General features: G+C 39.1%; 1 protein-coding gene across 1 annotated transcript in view; it reads right to left on the bottom strand.

The window, feature by feature from the left end:
• Window positions 1-21,810, bottom strand: part of scn5lab (sodium channel, voltage gated, type V-like, alpha b) — a 176,932-nt gene that overhangs the window by 27,866 nt on the left and 127,256 nt on the right. The window contains exons 20-23 of the mRNA XM_055007041.1: window positions 20,593-20,733; window positions 20,392-20,512; window positions 18,819-19,018; window positions 10,460-10,583 (exon numbers count right to left, since the gene is read on the bottom strand). Of these exons, the coding sequence (XP_054863016.1) occupies window positions 10,460-10,583; window positions 18,819-19,018; window positions 20,392-20,512; window positions 20,593-20,733 (586 nt within the window). The remainder of the gene's footprint in view (window positions 1-10,459; window positions 10,584-18,818; window positions 19,019-20,391; window positions 20,513-20,592; window positions 20,734-21,810) is intronic.

Genomic DNA, 21,810 nt, shown 5'->3' with positions numbered 1-21,810 from the left:
GGACGTCACAGTTTCCTACTGGACCTGCCCAGGGGCAACCGATGCTAATTAGCTCTTAGCTAACTCCGGTGTAATTCATTCTAACTGTGGGCCGCAAAAACAATGAATAAACTAAACTAATTAATTAATCAGTGGAGGTTTTTCTGCTTCTGTCTCATTTTTCTTCACTGTTGGTTCAGTTGTAATCTAAAGTCTTAAAGCTCTGAGGAACCAGAATGAAGAAGGAGAGAGAATCTCCTGTCAGAATGACACAAAGAGACAAAATAGGATGGAAAGATGCACAAATAATACAAAAAGATGTAGAAATTACAATAAAATGACACAAAAGAAACTAAAAGGCAGAAAGACACAAAAAATATGTAAAAATGACACAAAAAGATGAAACAAGAATGACAGAAGAAGACCCTAACATGACAGAAAGAAACAAAAAAAAAGGATGAAATAGGATGTCATTTGTTCATCTGCACAGAGGACATTAAAATGACACAAAGAAATAAAAAAATACAAATGACACAAAAAGATGTAAAAGTTACACTAAAATTATACAAAAATGTTAACATGACAAAAAGATGTAAAAATGACACAAAAGATGCAAAAATGAAACAAGACTGATAGAAATAACAGTAAAAATGTAACAGGAATGCCACAGAGACAAAAAATAAATAATTTTTTCTTAAATGAAACAGAAAATGATGCAAAAGTGACACAAAAAGATGTAAAATGAGAGAAAAATTACACCAAACTTTGTAAAAAAATAACTCAGAAACTGCACCAAAATACTTTGAACTAGTTCAAAATGAGTTAAATTAGTAAAATTGACAGAAAATGAGTTTAAAATGACAATATTTGAGAATCTGAGTCATTTTTCAAGATGTTGTTTATTGTTTTGGAGACATTTTAGTCCAGCTGTAGAAAGATGTTCCACCATCATCTGTAGAAAGATGTCCCACCATCAGCCGTAGATGTTCCACCATCATCTGTAGAAAGATGTTCCACCATCATCAGTAGATGTTCCACCATCATCAGTAGATGTTCCACCATCATCTGTAGATGTTCCACCATCAGCCGTAGATGTTCCACCATCATCTGTAGAAAGATGTTCCACCATCATCAGTAGATGTTCCACCATCATCTGTAGATGTTCCACCATCAGCCGTAGATGTTCCACCATCATCTGTAGAAAGATGTTCCACCATCATCAGTAGATGTTCCACCATCATCTGTAGATGTTCCACCATCAGCCGTAGATGTTCCACCATCATCTGTAGAAAGATGTTCCACCATCATCAGTAGATGTTCCACCATCATCAGTAGATGTTCCACCATCATCTGTAGATGTTCCACCATCATCTGTAGATGTTCTACCATCATTTGTAGAAAGATGTTCCACCACCAGCTGTAGATGTTCCACCATCATCAGTAGATGTTCCACCATCATCAGTAGATGTTCCACCATCAGTTGTAGATGTTCCACCATCATTTGTAGAAAGATGTTCCACCACCAGCTGTAGATGTTCCACCATCATCTGTAGATGTTCCACCATCATTTGTAGAAAGATGTTCCACCACCAGCTGTAGATGTTCCACCATCATCTGTAGATGTTCCACCATCATTTGTAGAAAGATGTTCCACCACCAGCTGTAGATGTTCCACCATCATCTGTAGATGTTCCACCATCATTTGTAGAAAGATGTTCCACCACCAGTTGTAGATGTCCCACCATCAGCTGTAGATGTTCCACCGTCATCTGTAGAGTAGCAGTTTCTCCATGCTGGATGGATCTCCAACCACTTCCTCCTCTGTTCTCTGTTTCTGAGACATGCTGCATTTATTTTACTGATCAATCCTAAACCCGGAGTCAACATGAGCAACGATTAAAATCAGAATAAATCGGTTTGGATGAAAAATCACGATTCTAAACTCAGATTTGGTTAATTCACGATGAGTTCAAGGATCTGTTGGAAAGTAGGAAATGTGACGGTTCCTTCTGTCCCAGGATGAGCTGTGTTTAAACCTGTTTTGAGGGTTAATGAGCCTCGCAGTGCTGGTTCCTGTCGGTTCCTGTCGGTTCCAGACACACTGAGGACATCATGATTGTGGTGTAATTAGAGCTCTGATTACTGCAGCTTTCTGTCTCCATGGAAACTAACAGGCTTCTCCCCGATAAGTCAGTCGGGTAATTCGATGAAAACGAGCGGGCGGGAACCCGACACTCAATCAGCGGCGCCGTTATCGGAACCCCCCCGTCAACAAACAGCTCTTAGTGACACAACACCTCGTTACACCAGAGAACCTCTGAGAACCCACGCCTGCTTAGAACGTCCAGATTCTAGAGGATTCAAACAGGTGGAAGTACGAAGAACCGAAGTTCTAGGTTCTAACAAATGTACTGAGAAGGTTCTGTAAGGTTCCTCTAATGTTTTCTTTCAGATCCCAAATGAAACTAATCAGCTAGCTAGACTGCAAGATTGTCTTAAGGACATAAAGACCTGGATGACCTATAATTTCTTACTACTAAATTCAGACAAGACTGAAGTCATTGTATTTGGCCCCAAACATCTTAGAGAATTGCTTTCAAAGCATATAGTTCCTCTGGATGGCATTACATTGGCCTCCAGTACTACTGTGAGGAACCTTGGTGTTATCTTTGACCAGGACATGTCCTTTAACTCGCACATAAAACAAATCTGTAGGACTTCCTTTTTCCACCTGAGAAATATTGTGAAAATCAGGAACATCCTGTCTCAGAGTGATGCAGAAAAACTAGTCCATGCATTTGTTACTTCTAGGCTTGACTACTGTAATTCCTTATTATCAGGTTGTCCCAATAGCTCTCTGAAACATCTACAGCTGATCCAAAACGCTGCAGCCAGAGTACTGACGGGAGTTAGCAAGAGAGATCATATTTCTCCTATATTGGATTCTCTTCATTGGCTCCCTGTTAAATCTAGAATAGAATTCAAAATCCTTCTTCTGACATATAAAGCTCTTAACAACCAATCTCCATCATATCTTAAAGACCTGATAGTACCATATTACCCTAGCAGAACTCTTCGCTCTCAGACTGCAGGCTTACTTGTTGTTCCTAGAATCTCTAAAAGTAGAATGGGAGGCAGAGCCTTCAGTTATCAGGCACCTCTCCTGTGGAACCAGCTCCCAGTTTGGGTTCTGGAGGTGGACACCCTCTCTATTTTTAAGACCAGGCTTAAAACCTTCCTTTTCGACAAAGCTTATAGTTAGGGCTGACTGGGTGACCCTGACGGGGTGAGCTGGTGTTTTCATTTGCACAACTGACTTCCCCTCTTGACGTCCCTTTAGTTTGCCCCTAGTTATGCTGCTATAGGCCTAGGCTGCTGGGGAACCTCTCTGGATGCACTGAGCCCTTCTCTAACTACCTATGTATTTACTATATATACCATTATTGCATTACATTCACTCTGTTTCTTTCTGTGTCCTTTCTCCGAGTGTCCCTGGTCCCAGAGCTGGATGCTGGATGCTTCAGATGTGTGGCTGTGTTTTATGGTCCTTGTGTCCCACCCCCCACCTCTCTATCTCTACCCCTCTATCTGTATCCCTCTATCTATACCTCTACCCCTCTATCTCTACCCCTCTATCTGTATCCCTCTATCTCTACCTCTACCTCTCTACCTCTTCTGTCCCTCTCAACCCGCCCGGCCAGCAGCAGATGGGTCCCCCCACATTAGAGCCGGGTTCTGCTCGAGGTTTTTTTCCCTGTTAAAAGGGTGTTTTCCTTGCCACTGTCGCCTTTTGGCTTGCTCTGGGGGTCAGGCATATGGGTTCTGTAAAGCGTCTCGAGACAATTTGACTGTAATTGGCGCTATATAAATAAAATTGAATTGAATTGAATTGAATCCCAAAATGTTCTACTAAAAAGCAGGATAACGTTCTGTAAGTGTTCTACAGAACCCCAACGTTCTCAAAACTACCACTGACAACGTTCATCATATAAAACTGTGGAACACTGAGAGAAGGTTTGATAGATTGTACAAAATGTTCCTTCAACAACATCCCTAAAACATCAAAGCCAGAAGAATCCACCTTTCTCAGTATATCACAGTACAGGAACGTCCTCAAAAGAACATTCTGTCATCTGAGGTCTCCATAACATCTTGAGAACAGAGTGCTGCATTGGGAACGTTCTTCCTTTGCTGCAGAACTTTCTCAGATCATATTTGGGACAAAAAAAAGATGGAATGTTTATATACAGAACACTTTAATAAAGGTAGAACATTTAGCATTTTTGTTGAGTGAACATGTTACAGAACGTTCTTCTATATTCTACATTGATAACAAAGGAAGAACATTCTCAATGCAACACTGTTCTAAAGATGTTATGGAGACCTCAGATGACACAACGTTCTTTAGAGGACGTTCCTGTACTCTGATACACTAAGAAAGGTGGAACATTCATGCTGTGATGTTCTAAGGATGATACTGAGGGAACATTTTGTAGAATCTATTAAATGTTCCCACAATGTTCTGCACTGTTGCGAGCCAAAAAGAATGTTCTCAATAAATATAGTTATAAAGTTCTCAGATAACAGAATGTTTCCACGTAGAACGTTTTATAACGTTCTCCTAATGTGACACATTAAAGGTGGAACATTTTGCCTTTTTGTTGAGGGAACACGTCATGGAATCTATTAAATGTTCCTACGACGTTCCACCGTGTGACATGACACCAAAGAAGAACGTTCTCAGAATCGCATTCAGCTGTGAGAACGTTCTAACAATGTTTATAGAACGTCTTCAGTCTTCCTACTTTTAAGAGGAGCTTTCTGGGAAAGGAAACGTCTAGATGAAAAGGTGAGAACCTTTGAGGAACGTAGAGGTTCTAGTTGGGTTCCTTTATCTCCACTCTGAGGCCGTTTCAGCATCATGACATTAACCAATGAGGTGGCATTTAGGCGGCTAATGAGGCGGCTAACGCGGCGGCTGCATATTCCTGTTTATTCTCTATTAGCATGTGAGCTAACGTGATGCTAATGGCTCCGTGAGAGCTCCGTGAGGCCGAGTGTCTGATGGAGATAACGCTGGAATAACGACTGAACCTCCACCCGGGACAGCGGAACGTGTTCTCCTCCTCTCAGGCTGGAGGTTTGAGGTCCAGGATGATGAATAAATATTAATATTTCTACGACAAATAACCAGCTAGTAAAAAACATTAACTGTTGACAATTAAAATACAGTTTTTGGGTTTATTTTGACTTCATCTGTCCTGTCTGTTGGTGTTTTGTGTTTAATGAAGAAGGTTTCCATGTAAAAATGTGACATATAGGGACAGAAAAGAGTCATTATTAGCAGGATTTTATTGTAGCTTTTATGTAAAAAGACAAAAAATGCTGTAAGATAACATAAAATAACCATCTAATAAAACATTTTATTTTCCACAATTAAAATACAGATTCTAAGCAAAAATTATAATATCACTTTTCTGTGGCCTGGTTATTGTTCTTATAGCAATATTCAAAACAATTTATTCATGATTCATAATAATTTTTTATTTTTCTAATAATTTATATTTCTTTATAAATTATTATTCTATAATTTATTATTATTATTATTATTATTATTATTATTATTATTATTATTATTATTATTATTATTATTATTATTATTATTATTATTATTATTATTATTCTTTTGCAATAAACCCGAACTAATAATATCACTTTTCTGCGGTGTGGTTATTGTTCTTATAATATTCTAAATAATTTATTTCTTTTCATCACAGTTTATTTATTTATTTATTATTGTTCTTACAACAATATTCAAAATAATTCATTTATTTTTTTTATAATTTATAGTTCTTTCTAAAATATTATTCTTTAATTTTTTATTCATTTCTAATTTTTTTTTTTACAATAAACCCCAGCTAATATTAGCACTTTTCTGCAGCCCAGTTATTGTTCTTATAGCATTATTCAAAATATTTTTTTTAATTTTATTTTTTATGAGGTGCTTGTTTTCAGTTTATTTTTTGTTTTTGTTTTTAAACCTAGAATTAGCCAATAAAACCACATTAATAATGAAAGTTTTCTGCCGTTTTATTTGTCTTCCTGACGTGAACTTTTTCTCATTTAATGTGTGAAAACCCTCAGAGTTCTGCAGGTTCTGGACCTGAGTCCTTCCTGATCCGGCCTCTGTTTGATGAAAGCAGCGAGGTGACGACCTTGGTTCCTCTCAGAACCTCTCTGAGGGTTTTATTCCCGTCCGGCCGACCTTTCTTTGTGCGTGGTGAATAATTAGCGTGGGGAAGCGTTTCCAGCGACACTCCGTCTTCTGCTGCCGTTTGTGCTTCGTAATCACAGCCAGAAACACAGAGAGATGCAGAAACACCATCCTTCACCGGCCAGACAGGAAGTACACACAAATGCAGCGCCAGCATTAAAAAGCTCACATCTACGGCTTTATTTTAATGTCCAACATCAACAACCGCATGCTTCTGTTACGTCACAACTTCACCGCTAAAGTAGTTTATCTCCAAAAATAAACTCTCTACAGGTAAAGTAGTTTCATTTCTGTAGTTAATAACTGAATCATCACATATTACAGTCACGTAGTCGTCTTTTTTAAAAACAGCCTGATTTCCCACGTTTTGACAGTCTCTGAACTACTCAGACTGTGTTTACATGCAGAAAACACAAACAAAAAACCTAAAGTAAACTAAAGTATTATTTTAACTATTTTTGTAGGTTTTTGAATTAGGCATCAACCCACATCTTGTTTTGTTAAAAAAGTCAGATTTCCTACTTTCCAGTGGTCCTTGAACTACTCATAAACACACAAACATACACACACACAGACACACACATATACAGACACACACACACACACGTAGTTTTACTGTAGTTTGACAACAAACTGTAGTTTTAGTTCTAATTTTTCATAAAGTGTTTTCCTGTAATAATGAATTCTAAATGAGGTTAAATCAGCTTTAGTTTGATCTGGTTATAGTTTCTACACGTTATCGAGTATCTGAAGGTTCCTGCAGAGTTCTGTTCTGTTCTGCTCTGTTCTGTTGTGTTCTCTTCTGTTCTGATCCAGTCCAGCTGTGAAGGTTCTGCTGAGTCAGCAGGAAGAGACGACGCATCAATCTGTTAAATGAATCACAGATAATCAGCATCTGCTGCTGGCAGGAACCCAGAGAACCACATCTAGAACCAGGAAACAAGAAAAACCAGGACCTGGAGGGACCACAGAACCATCAGAACCACAACTAGAACCAGAACTAGAACTAGAACCATCAGAACCAGAGTTAGAACCAGAACCAGCAGCACGGACTGGACGTCTGCTGGTGGAACATTTAGTGGAACACAGAGAAACATTTTTTTTTATTTCAGCAAAAATGAGTCCGACTGTGTTTGACGTTAAGAAGGAGTCATAGTAGTCTTGGTGGCCTCCGTCCTCTCAGTGACCTATTTTATATTTCTAATGATCGACGTAATATTTTGGTTTAAATCTGTTTCTATGGAGACGTGACAGAAACGTCTGTTTTTTTATTTAAATGAGTGAAGAAATAAAACCGGAGTGTTTGTTCATTAAACTGCTTCTGAAGAGTCAAACTGTGAGAAAGGTTTTATCATCCAGATGAAGGAGTTTGAATGAACTCTGGGTATTTGAGTTTCCTTCAGGGTGCAGCTCAAATAAAGTTTGGCTGAATGAAGAGCTGAGCGTCGGTTCGTGTTCTACGTCCTCCTGATCCCAGCAGGTGTGGGGATGTTCTCTGTTGTTCTTCTGGAGGTTCTTCCAGCTGTCCGGCCTCATTCTTTCTCTTCTTCATGACCTCACCTTCCCTCTGAACGTCCGACCGGCGGCGGCGGATTAAAAACCAGAAGCGGCGAGCCGAGTTTTCTCTTCTGCTGAAGCGTGGCCACGCCGAACACCCAAGACAAATGTGTGCGCTCCGGGACACAACGGGCTGAGTCAGGTGTGTTCCTCACCTGGACGAGGTGGCGCAGCATCATAAATCTCATCATGAAAGTATTGGGCCAAGTGGGCGAGGGACGGGATTCTAACGATACCGACTCACAGCACAGAGATAGAAACACACACTCAGCAATCAGCCACACCAGCAGGACACACAAGCACACAACGGAACGACAAAGAGACTAAAACACACACACAAGCACACAACGGAACGACAGAGACAAAAACACACACACAAGCACACAACGGAACGACAAAGAGACAAAAACACACACAAAACCACACAACAGAATGACAAACACATAGAAACACACACAAAACCACACAACAGAACGACAAACACATAGAAATACACACTCAGCAATCAGCCACACCAGCAGGACACACAACCACACAACGGAACGACAAAGAGACAAAAACACACACAAAACCACACAACGGAACGACAAAGAGACAAAAACACACACAAAACCACACAACGGAACGACAAAGAGACAAAAACACACACAAAACCACACAACAGAATGACAAACAGATAGAAACACACATAAAACAACACAACGGAATGACAGACAAAAAACAGACACGAAATGACAAAGACGAGACAGAAAACAAAGAAAAACAGACAAAACTGTCCCAAAGACAAATAAATTAATCAAAACAAGACAAAAAATGACAGATGAGACAGAAAACAAACAGAAAGAAGAAAAATAAGACCTGAAATGACAAAAGACTAAGAAAATGAGACACTAAACAAGAAAATTAAGACAGAAATCAAACAAAAAGAGACAGAATTGTCCCAAAGACGAATAAAATGACCAAAACAAGACACAAAATGACAAACCAAGACAAAATGAGACATAAAACAACAAAAAATGACAAAAACAAGACAAAAAAATGATAAAATTGAGACACACAATGACAGTAATGAGACACAAAACAAGACAAGGTAAAACCAATCAATTGCATAGTGGAACATCTTTCTATAGCTGATGGTGGAACATCTACTGATGATGGTGGAACATCTTTCTACTGATGATGGTGGAACATCTTTCTACTGATGATGGTGGAATATCTTTCTACTGATGATGGTGGAACATCTTTCTACTGATGATGGTGGAACATCTTTCTACTGATGATGGTGGAATATCTACTGATGATGGTGGAATATCTACAGATGATGATGGAACATCTACAGATGATGGTGGAACATCTACAGATGATGGTGGAACATCTTTCTGCTGATGATGGTGGAACATCTTTCTACAGCTGATGGTGGAACATCTACTGATGATGGTGGAACATCTACTGATGATGATGGAACATCTACAGATGATGATGGAACATCTACAGATGATGATGGAACATCTACTGATGATGGTGGAATATCTTTCTACTGATGATGGTGGAACATCTACAGATGATGATGGAACATCTACAGATGAGGATGGAACATCTACTGATGATGGTGGAACATCTACTGATGATGATGGAACATCTACTGATGATGATGGAACATCTACTGATGATGGTGGAACATCTACAGATGATGATGGAACATCTACTGATGATGATGGAACATCTACTGATGATGGTGGAACATCTACTGATGATGATGGAACATCTACAGATGATGATGGAACATCTACAGATGATGGTGGAACATCTTTCTACTGATGATGGAGGAACATCTTTCTACAGCTGGACTAAAACGACTCCAAACAACAAAGAACATCTTGAAAAACGACTCAGATTCTCCATAATGACTCAAATGTTGTTATTTAAAACTCATTTTCTGTTAATTTAACTAATTTAAATAATTTTGAACCCAAAAAAATTTTACTAAAAATTAAACTTTAAAATTTTTGTAATTTCTGAGTTCTCTCCTTCTTCATTCTGGTTCCACAGAAAAATGAGACCTTAATTACTTCTTTGTCTTTTTGTGCCATTTGAACATCTTTAGTGTCAGTTTTCTGTCATCTTGTGTCATTTTTTTAGGTCTTATTGTCTCATTTTTGCATCTTTTTGTGCTATTTTGTCTCTTTGTGTGAGTCCTAGAGGACATTTCTGCAGGACTTTAGGCTGAATAATGAACCTACAGTGGGTTAAAATGAGACAATAAGTGCTGTTGGAGTTGATGGAGTTTGTAGTTCTAGATGTTCCTCATGTTTCTATAGTTTGTAGTTCTAGACGTTCCTCATGTTTCTGTAGTTTGTAGTTCTAGACGTTCCTCATGTTTCTATAGCTTGTAGATCCAGATGTTCCTCATGTTTCTATAGTTTATAGTTCTAGATGTTCCTCGTGTTTCTATAGTTTATAGTTCCAGATGTTCCTCATGTTTCTATAGCTTGTAGATCCAGATGTTCCTCATGTTTCTATAGTTTATAGTTCTAGATGTTCCTTGTGTTTCTATAGTTTATAGATCCAGATGTTCCTCATGTTTCTATAGTTTGTAGTTCCAGATGTTCCTCATGTTTCTGTGTGTCTGGTGCGTTTTCTTTTTCTTACTGTCAGGGAAACAGTTGTCAGGGTCCATCGCCTCCTCGGCCGTCTCTGAGTACTCGTCCTCCTCCTCTCCGGGCTTCCTCAGGTCCACCGTGCTGCCCTCTGATAGGCTGATCTCGTCCTTCTGCTGAAAACAACAACAGCAAACAACCAGTCAGAAACCTCCATTCTCTAACTGCTTTACACCAGCCAATCAGCTGAAGGAAGCTTTGTGTGTCTTTGTGGCCAGTTTATGTCCATTTGTGATCATTTTGTGTCTCTTTCTGAGTCTATATCAAGTCTTTTTGAGTCTACTTGACGTCTTTTTGTCGTCACTTTAGTGTCTTTGTGGCTTGTTTATGTCAATATGTGATTGTTCTGTGTCCTTGTTTTGCATCTTTTGTGGTTATTTTGCAGAATTATCTGGTTATTCTGTGTTTTTTTTCATTATTTTCCACTTTTTGTCATCACTTTTGTGTCATTTGTAGTTCTTTTGTGCCTTTTTGAGGTCTTTTTTGCGAGTTTTTGTGATCATTTTTCATCTTTTTGTTATTGGTTTGGTGCCTTTGTTGTCATTTTGTGTCTCTTTAAGCTTAATTTAAGTGTTTTTGTCATTGATTTGTGTCTCTTTGTGGTCATTTTGCGTCGGTCTGTAGTCATTTTGTGTCTCTTCTTCACCATTTCATATCTTTTCAGTCAGTTTGTTATCGTTCTGTGTGCCGTTGTGGCCATTTTGTGTCTCTATAAGCTCAATTTAAGTGTTTTTGTCGTTAATTTGGTGCCATGTTTTTGGCGTCATTTTGTGTCTTTTTGCAAGTTTTTGAAGTCATTTGTGTATTTGCAGTTGAGTTGTGTCTGCTTTTGGTCATTTTCCATGCTTTTGTTGTTACTGTGATCTCCCTGTAGCCATTTTGTGTTTCTTTATGGACTTTATGTGTCTCTTTAAGGTCAATTTAAGTGTATTTGTTGTTCATTTGTATCTCTTTGTGGTCATTCTGTGTCTGTTTCTGGTCTTCTTGAGTCTCTTTGAGGTCCTTTTTTTGTGATCATTTTTTATCTTTTTGTCATTAGTTTGGTGTCTTTGTGGTCATTTTGTGTCTCTTTGTGGTCATTTTATATCTTCACAGTCAGTTTGTGATTGTTTTGTGCCGTGGAGGTTGTTTTGCATCTTTTTGTGAGTTGTGATTTGTGTTATTTCCATACAGGTGCAGGACTTTAAATGAAAAATGGAGCAAAGAAAGGCCCAGAAACGAGTTGAGGAGAAGAGAGAGATTATCAGTTCTATCGGCTCCACGGCTGGTTCGATGGAATGAGTCACGCTAATGTTAGCGCTAATGTTAGCGCTAATGTTAGCGTTACGTAACCGACAGGAATCCTGGCGCTCAAATCACACATGCTTCACCTTCCAAACTCTGCCTCCCGATGCCAGGAAAGCTGCCGTCTGTTCGCTTTGACTCTGGACCCAATGAGACGTCAGGAAACCCCCCCCTCCCACAGCCGACTTCAATGGGCCGCGTTCGCTGAGCATCATGGGAGTTTAACTTTACAAAGGTTTTCTGCTGAACACGGTGGGAGAATCTGGCAAGACGAGCTGATCGTCTGGACAAAGACACAGCAGGGTGTGTGTGTGTGTGTGTGTGTGTGTGTGTGTGTGTGTGTGTGTGTGTGTGCAGGTGAGCTAACTACCTGAGTCAACAGCTAACTCACGAATACATTCAGAGTCTGGGAACAGAGAGCGGACGCTGTGACGAATGCCAGCCTTGGACACAGACACACAGACACACACAGACACACACACACACACACACACACACACACACACACACACACACACACACACACACACACACACACACACACACACACACACACACACACACACACACACACACACACACGCTGCAGCCTTGGGCCAAACCTCCTGACAGCTGACGTCCATAATGAGGGTTTAAATGTTTTTTGATTCAGAAGCGAAACACATTCAGGTAATCTGATTACTGCAGCCGGAGTAACTGAGTAACTAGGTTAAAAAAAACACTATAGTTAATGAGGAATCCAGTCTGTGGTGCATTCACTGTCTGATATAACTGTAGTTAGTTCAGAGTCTGTAATAATAACAGTTATGACAGTCAGTGAACTCACCACAGACTATATTTTATTATTAATTTATATGTGGATGAAACATTAAATTCATGTTTAAATTTTTAATATTTGATGCCTTCAGGGACATTTAACTCATCTTTACAGAGGCTCGTTTCTATCCATCTCTGTGTGCAGTTAAATTAAATGCCATTTACTGAAAATGATAAATTATTAAAAGCTAAAATGAAACTTAGAAACTGTACTTTAGTTGTAAGACGTTGCTGTGTTTTGTGAGGCTTTTTTTTCTCCGTTATTTACAGTAATTGTTGGTGCTCCAGCTGCTGGAATATTAGATTTTTTTCACAGCTTGTAGGATTGATATCAGTCATAGCTGTGGACGGACGTCTGAATGTGAAATTAGGAGACAGGATGCAGCTCCAGACGTCAGCAGAAAGCCGTCCAGGCTGCAGTAAACGATCTGCTTCATGGACGCTGTCTCAACATGAAATACGACTAATTTCTGTCTTTGTTTGCACAAAAAACACACAAACATCTGTCCTGGTTGGAAGCAACACGTCACTCCTCCGGACTAGTGAAGACGAACAGCACCACTCACCTCACCATAGCGTTTAAAACGTCTGAAAAAAACGTCTGAAAGTAGCACCTGAACGCACCGTCTGGGTTTGGACTTTACAATGTAAAGAAGAAAAAAAAAACAGACTGAAGTTTCCTCTAAAAAATTAGAGACTGTCCTACAGTTACTACAGACAGTGAACTCACCACATATTTTTTCATGTTATTTTACAATAAACATGTAAATATATTGTTTATTTTTTTAATATTATTAAACCGGTTTTTAAACATTTGATTAGAACGTTTTCTTTATGTTGTTGTTAGAACTTGTAGGGAACGTTGTCCAGCTGTTTCCTGTCATCTCTGATGTTTTTAGAGTCTAAATCTCTCCACGGTGGAGTCTATTTTGCTCACATTAAACAACATTTCTTAGGTTCTATGATGTAACTCAGAGAACGTTTTGATGTCGACCGTTACAGAACAAATCAAAGCCGGAGTCCATTTCCTGCCAGCTGTGTGGCTGACAGCACCTGTGCAGCTGTTGGCGGGTCACCGAGGAGGCGTTCAGGTGACCGAGGAGGCGTTCAGGTCACGCTGGGGTTTATCAGCTGCCACGCAGAAACAGAAAAACAAGCTCAGCTGTTTGTGTTTTAACCCGAAAAACTCACCAACAGGCTGGAAAGACAACATTTACCCACCAGAAACTGTAGAAACAGACAGAATGATCATATTTCCTACTTTCTGACAGTCCTTGAACTCATCATAAGTTATTAAATCTGAGTGTAGACTTGTGATTTTTCTCTTTTTCTGTTGTTTTGTGTCTTTTTGTGATAATTTCTGTCTCTTTTTGTCATTTTTTGGTCTTTTTATGACCATTTCTGCCTCTTTTCTGTCATTTTGTGGTCTGTTGGTGATCATTTCTGCCTCTTTTTTGTTGTTTTTCACATTCTTATGACCATTTCTATCCATTTTCTGTCATTTTGTATCTTTTTGTGTGCATTTCTGTTTCTTTTATGTTGTTTTGTGTCTTTTTGTGATAATTTCTGTCTCTTTTCTTTTGTTTTTTGGTCTTAGTGGGATCATTTCTGTCTCTGTTTTGTTGTTTTGTGTCTTTTTGTGACCATTTCTGTCTCCTTTGTAATTTTTTAATCTTTTTATGACCCTTTCTGTCTCTTTTTTTTTTTTTTTTTAAGCTTTTTGATCTTTTTGTGATCATTTGTGCCTCTTTTCTGGAAAACAACCAGCTACTGACTCCAGATTGAAATGTAAAACGTCTCGTCCAGGTTCTCAGGTGTGCTGCTGTGGTTCTGGTGTCTGGTTGGAATCCCCAGCTGTAGTTAAAGTGCCTTAGAGCAAGGCAGCTGCTGACTCATGTCCTCGCTGCTGCATTATTCAGCCGTCTATGTAGGTCACACACAGACACACACAGACACACACAGGCTGGAATTATAGGAAATCACCTCACATTAGTGCCGCTGAGTCAGAACAACACCTGCATGAATTATTCACACGTCCAAATATTACGGCTTTCTCTAAAAACAGAGTCTGGTGCCGATGATAAAACCTCCGGTGTGAGTCTCATTTGTTCTCACTCCAGTCGCACAACAGTCGGAACTACATCACTGCTGCTGTCGACTCACGTCAATCACACAAAGACACACAACGGGAGACACAAAACAGCCACAGAGAGACACAAAGTGACCACAAAGAGACAAAATGACCACAAAAATGCACAACGAGAGACACAAAACAACCACAGAAAGACGGAATGTGGCTTAAAAGAGACAAAATAACTAAAAAAATACAGAAAATGAACACAAAGAGACACAAAACTAATAGAAAAAGATACAAAATGACTATTAAAAGATACAATATCACTAAAAAGAGACACAAAACAACCAGAAAAAGACACAATATGACTAAAAAGAGACAATAACTAAAAAAGACAGGAAATTAATACAAAAAGATAGAAAACAAATAAGAGACACAAAAAGACAGAAAACAGCTACAAAAAGAAACTAAATGAAGACAAAGAGACACAAAACAAACAGAAAAACATACAAAATGACTAAAAAGAGACTAAAGTAATCCAAAGACACAAATTGAACACAAAAATATGCAAAACAAACAGAGAGAGACACACTATGACTTAAAAGAAACAAAGTAACTACAAAAAGAAACTAAATTAATAGAAAAGGATACAAATTTACTACTTTGTGGTTCTTTTCTGTGTCTTTGTGGTTGTATTTTGTCTTTTTGTATTTGTTTTGTGTCTTTTTGTGGTTGTTTTATGTCTCTGGTTGTTTTGTGTCTCTTTTTGTTTTGTTCTACGTTCAACTCTATCAAAAGCAGAGGGAGGAAAGATCAGTTGAGATTTTTGAACTTTTTTCTGTCATTTTAGCATCTTTTTGTGCAATTTTTTGTCTTTGTGTCATTTTATGTCTTTTTGTGTCATTTTTGCCATGTTTTGTGTCACTTAAGTGTCTTTCGTGCAAACTTTACCTCTTTTTGTGTCATTTTTGAGTCATTGCTGCCATTTTTTGCATCTTTTAGAGTCATTTTGTATATTCTTGTGCCAATTCAGCAACTTTTTGTATTGTTATTGTATAATTTTTGCACCTTTTTTGTGCTATTTTTATTTCTTTTTGTGTTTCTAACTATCATAGTGACAGAAGACATTTCTGAATTCTCTTCATTCTGCTTCCACAGAGCTGCAGGACATTAAAAATGAACCACAGTGAAGAAAAATTAAAGAGGGACTGCTGCTTGGAGATGAACAGTTTTAACTTGTCATTAATGGAAACATTTCTTTTACTTTTGTCTGAGTGGAATTCTCACAACGATCCGAAATTAACCCTGGTGTCGTCCTGCGGGTCAAAATTGATCCGTTTTAAAGTTGAAAATGTGGAGAAAAAAAAATCACAGTGAAACTTCTGATGTCCACATTTTCAACATTTTTGGGAAATTTTTGAACATTTTTTGGCGGAAAAAAAAGAAATGTTAAAAATGTTTCTCAAGAACATTCACAAAAAAATCAACCAAAATCCAGTGAATTTTGCTGGACTTCGGTTGATTTTTATGTGAATGTTCTTCAAGAAAATATTAGAAGTTTTACTGATATATATGGAATCACTTTAGATATTTTGAGGATTTTTTTGGAAGATTTTTACTCATGTTTTGAAAATGTTTACAAGAATTTTCTTGCCAAATTTGGGGGATTTTTTAAAAATAAAACTTTTAAGGGAAACTTTTAAGGAATTATTGGAATTTTCTTCCTGAGTTTTCTTTCTTCAGAAATTTGGGGAATTTTTTTGCTGAATTTTTGGGTTATTTTCAGACAAGGAAACAATATTTCTTGTTGCCCGTAAATGAAGACAGCAGGAGGGTTAAACACCAACTCAGGAGCAGATTTGATGCTGAAGCAGCTGCTGTTGTGTTCATGTGAGGCTTCAGACAGATTCAGGTGGAGTTTAGGTCTAATGTTAGCATTCAGACATTTCATTAAAAAGAAACAAACATAAAATAATTCACATCCACATGAAAGATCAGTATTTTTACATATAATAATTTCTTTTATAACGTTTTAAAGCAAAATTCCTGTTATTACTGTTTATAGATCAGTTGTTATCAGTTGTGTTTTTGAATCTAACTGTAGGTTTTGTGGGTGTAACAGCTTGTGTGCATGTGCCGACGCCGGAGCGTTTTAACTCCCGGGTCGTGGTGCGTTCAGGGCCCCTCCAGGTGCAGGACATGATTAAAGAGGAGAGCTGCTGATGAGCTGAGTCAGCACAGGTGTGTGTTCACACACACGACACAAATCTGTCATCTCATGTTAGACGCAGGCAGGAAACAACGCAACATCTTCTGCTGCTGGATAAACACACAACAAATACACTACAAACACAACATACACACAACAAAACACACTACAAATATACAACAAACACAACAAACACACACCAGACACACACTGAGTTGTGCTCCTGAAGGAGAAATTAGGATGTTTGAAAAATGTGACACTGAATCTGAGAAAAACACCAAAAGCTGTCGGCGGCTCGGTGGGATGTTCTGTCCTCTGAATAGATGGAGAGAGACAAGAGACACACACACACACACACACACACACACACACACACACACACACACACACACACACACACACACACACACACTTTCATATACACCCTTTTAGCAACAACACATCGCTGTAGAGTGAGAAAAATGATGGACCATAATGCACCACCCGAGGCTTCTGTTCTATCTGTGTGTGTGTGTGTGTGTGTGTGTGTGTGTGTGTGTGTGTGTGTGTGTGTGTGTGTGTGTGTGTCACTATTATGCTTACAGAAAGAAAGAGATGCTGTAAAGTAAATATAAATATAGAACTAAACGTCTGGTAGAAAAGGAGCCAGAAAATAATTATAAGCTAGGACTATAGTATAGTATAGTATAGTATAGTATAGTATAGTATAGTATAGTATAGTATAGTATAGTATAGTATAGTATAGTATAGTACATAGTATAGTATAGTACATAGTATAGTATAGTACAGTACATAGTATAGTATAGTATAGTATAGTATAGTATAGTATAGTATAGTATAGTATAGTATAGTATAGTACATAGTATAGTACATAGTATAGTACATAGTATAGTACAGTACAGTACATAGTATAGTATAGTATAGTATAGTATAGTATAGTATAGTATAGTATAGTATAGTATAGTATAGTATAGTATAGTACAGTACAGTACAGTACAGTACAGTACATAGTATAGTATAGTACATAGAATAGTATAGTACATAGTATAGTACAGTATAGTACAATATAGTATCGTATAGTAAATAGTATAGTATAGTACATAGTAAAGTATATAGTATAGTACAGTATAGTACAGTATAGTACAGTATAGTATCGTATAGTATCATATAGTATCGTATAGTATAGTATAGTACATAGTATAGTACATAGTATAGCACAGTATAGTACAGCACAGCATAGTAGCACTGTACTATACTATGCTGTGCTGTACTGTACCGTACTACACTACACTATGCAATACTAAAGTATCATACAGTATATTACACTACACTATAATGTATTGTGCGACACTACATTATAGTGTAGTATACTATACTATATTGTATTATACTATACTGTATGATACTTTACTGAAGTATAGTATAACAGTGTGGTAGCACTGTACTATACTACAATGCATTGTACTACTATAAAAAACTATTTTATTTTTGCTGATGTAAATACAGTAAAACTTAAAAAGTGTTTTAAAAATTGCTATTTGTAAAAAGAATACCTTTTCTGGACAATATTTACAGTTTTGTCCTGTTTTTTCTTTCTGACTTTGAGTCTGACTTGAGTCTGTTTTTTTCTTCATTTTACTGATATTTTCGTGTATTTCAAAAATGTTGAAAACGATCAGTAGCATAGGAAGGATAAAATCGTTTTAAATGAGTAATTTGGCAAAATAAAGGAACACCTCCATCCAAAGGCTCATTATTATTGTTATTATTAGTTTAGTTTCAGAAAACTCGCAAGAATCTGCTGCTAATTTTAGATCATATCAGAAATATAAAGAATAAATATGTTTACATTTAAAAATACAAAGGAAACCAAACAACAGCAAAGCCTCCGTGTGATTCCTGCTGCTGTTCTGAACACCTGACTCCACCCCCCCACCTACGCCGTGAGCCAATCAGATCCGCCCCTACCTCCTCGGTCCCCTCCTCCTCCTCGGAGGCGTCGCTCTGCTCCTCCTCGGCCTCCTCCTCCTCCTCCTCCTCCTCCTCCTCCTCCTCCTCGGGGAACTCCACGTCCGACTCTCCGGGGGCGATGGGGACGCTGATGGTCAGGTTGGGGTTGGTCATGTAGCTGTCGTCCTCCGGAACCACGTATTTCTCCACGTGACGGCCTGAGCACGCACAATCCACAACACAACACGCCAACACAAAGCAGCCGTCAGCGACACGCCGTCACAGCTCTGAGATCAACCAGACCGGATTCATGAAGCACTTTAACACAAACGAAACGCAGCTGAAACCAAAACAAAATGAGTTCAATGACCACAAATTAACATATAAAGACCAAAACCACACACAAAACAATCACAAAACACAAATCAACCACAAACAAAAATGACCACAAAAGGACACTAAAACACACAAAACAACAAGAAAAAGACAAAAAATTAACACAAAAGGCAGAAAACAACAAGAAAAAGACAAAAAATTAACACAAAAGGCACAAAACAAGAAGAACAAGACAAAAAAATGAACACAAAAGGCACAAAACAACGAGTGAAACAAACTAAATGATGACAAAGATGCAAAATGACTGCAAAAGGATAGACAATGATTCAAAAGAGACACAAACAACCACAAAATGACAACAAAGACAAAACAACCACAAAGAGACACAATCAGCCCCTGAACTGAACCAGTCAGGACATTCCAACATAAGGAGACTCTGGTTCTGGTTCTGGTTCTGGTTCTGGCTCTGATTCTGGTTCTAGTTCTAGTTCTAGTTCTGTCCTGGTCTTGGTCCTAGTTCTAGTTCTAGTTCTGGTTCTGGTTCTATCTCTGGTTCTGGTTCTAGTCCTGGTTCTGGCTTGAGTTCTAGTTCTAGCTCTGTCCTGGTCTTGGTCCTGGTTGTAGTTCTAGTCCTGGTCCTGGTCCTAGTCCTGGTTCTAGTCCTGGTCCTAGCTCTGGTCCTGGTCCTGGTTCTAGTTCTGGCTCTAGCTCTGGTTCTACTCCTGGTCCTGGTTTTGGTTCTACCTCTGGTTCTTGTCCTGGTCCTTGTTCCTGGTTCTAGTTCTTGCTCTGGTTCTAGTCCTGGTTGTAGTTCTAGCTCTGGTTCCTGGTTCTAGCTCTGGTTCTGGTTCTATTTCTGTCCTGGCTCTAGTTCTGGTTCTAGTCCTGGTCCTGGTCCTAGCTCTAGTCCTGTCCAGGTTCTACTTCTGGTTCTAGTCCTGGTCCTGGTCCTGGTCCTGGTCCTAGTCCTAGTCCTGGTCCTGGTTCTAGTCCTAGTCCTGGTCCTAGCTCTAGTCCTGGTTCTAGTCCTGGTCCTGGTTCTATCTCTGGTTCTAGTCCTGGTCCTGGTCCTAGCTCTAGTCCTGGTCCTGGTTCTAGTCCTGGTCCTGGCTCTATCTCTGGTTCTAGTCCTGGTCTTGGTCCTAGCTGTAGTCCTGGTCCTGGTTCTAGCTCTAGTCTTGGTCCTGGTTCTATCTCTGTTTCTAGCTCTAGTCCTGGTCCTGGTCCCAGCTCTAGTCCTGGTTCTGGTTCTGACCTATGACGGCTCCGTTGGCTTCGCTGTGGATGGTACTCAGACGTTTCAGCTTCATCATGGCTTTGGCTTCCTTCTTCTTCTGCCGGCGGCGCTTCAGGTTCCCGTTGAAGAAGTCCACCACCTGAGGACGGCAGAGAGACGGTCAGACACGGCAGGGACCGGGTCGGTTCTAGCAGGACCAGAACCAGAACCTGCCGCTACCTGGCGCCGGCACCAGGCCAGGCCTCTGGTGATGCGGTGGATGGCGATCTGCAGGTTGTTCATCTCGCCGTCGTCGTCCGGAGCAGAGAGGTTGTCGGAGCTGAAGCTGCTGAGAAGCAGAGCCAGGAAGAGGTTCAGCAGCTGGAAGAGAACCAGAGAGAACCGGGGTTAGCTTCTGGTCCCAGGACAACATCTGGATCAGGAACATCTGGATTTAGGACCATTTTTTTCAGTCATTTTAGACCATTTCTGAGTAATTTGGACCATTTTTCAGTCATTTTAGACCATTTTTGAGTAATTTTCTACCATTTTTGAGCCATTTTAGAACATTTAGTAGCAATTTTGGACCATTTCTGAGTCATTTGGACCATCATGAGCCATTATTGAGTCATCTGGACCATTTTTCAGCCATTTAGGATCATTTTTGAATCACTTTGGACCATTTTTGAGCCAGTTGAGGTCATTTTGGGCCATTTTCTACCCTTTTTGAGCCATTTCAGACCATTTTGTAGCCATTTTGGACCATTTCTGAGTCATTTGAACCATTTTGAATCACACTGGAGAATTTTTGAGCCATTTTGGAGATATTATTAGTATGATTAGCTCCAGGCAATGACCCTTGAAAATGCAAAAAATGCTTTTTTAAAAACAGAAAAGCTGTATTTGATATCAGGCAAGACGACGTTCCAGTTTGTGTTTTAGTGTTTAAAATGCCAGTATGAGTTCATTGGGGCACATTTTGAGTGATTTTAGGCCATTTTTGAATAATTTTGGATCAGTTTTGAGTCACTTTGGACAATTTTCCAGTTATTTGTTGGTATTTTCATGGCATTCCACAACTCTCTCCATCTTTTACCCGACATTATGGCCGCCAGGTTTTTACAGCTTGTAGTTTTTGCCGTGTCGTTACAGTTCAGTGGATTAATTGTTAATCAGTCCCTGATGGTCGTCCAGATGTTGGCTCCTGTTTCCCACCTGATGAATAATAGCTGAAGCTGCTCTCAGCCGGATGAAACACAGCTGAGTGTCGACGGATCAGGTGGAAGCTGACCCACTGAGACAGTCCTGCATGTCGGTTCTGTCAGTGATTTATTAAAGGTCTTCTGGAAATCTGATCGAATCTGCTGCTGGGTCCTAAATATACAACAGAAATATTAATATTTGGTTAAACGTCTCGACTGGGTTAATCTCTGACTCCTCTGGACAGAACTGGTTCAC

The sequence above is a fragment of the Amphiprion ocellaris genome, chromosome 22 (assembly GCF_022539595.1).
Source record: "Amphiprion ocellaris isolate individual 3 ecotype Okinawa chromosome 22, ASM2253959v1, whole genome shotgun sequence".
Taxonomy (NCBI): domain Eukaryota; kingdom Metazoa; phylum Chordata; class Actinopteri; family Pomacentridae; genus Amphiprion; species Amphiprion ocellaris.
The sequence above is the reverse complement of the archived record's forward strand: the minus strand, read 5'-3'. Positions and strand labels throughout refer to the sequence as shown.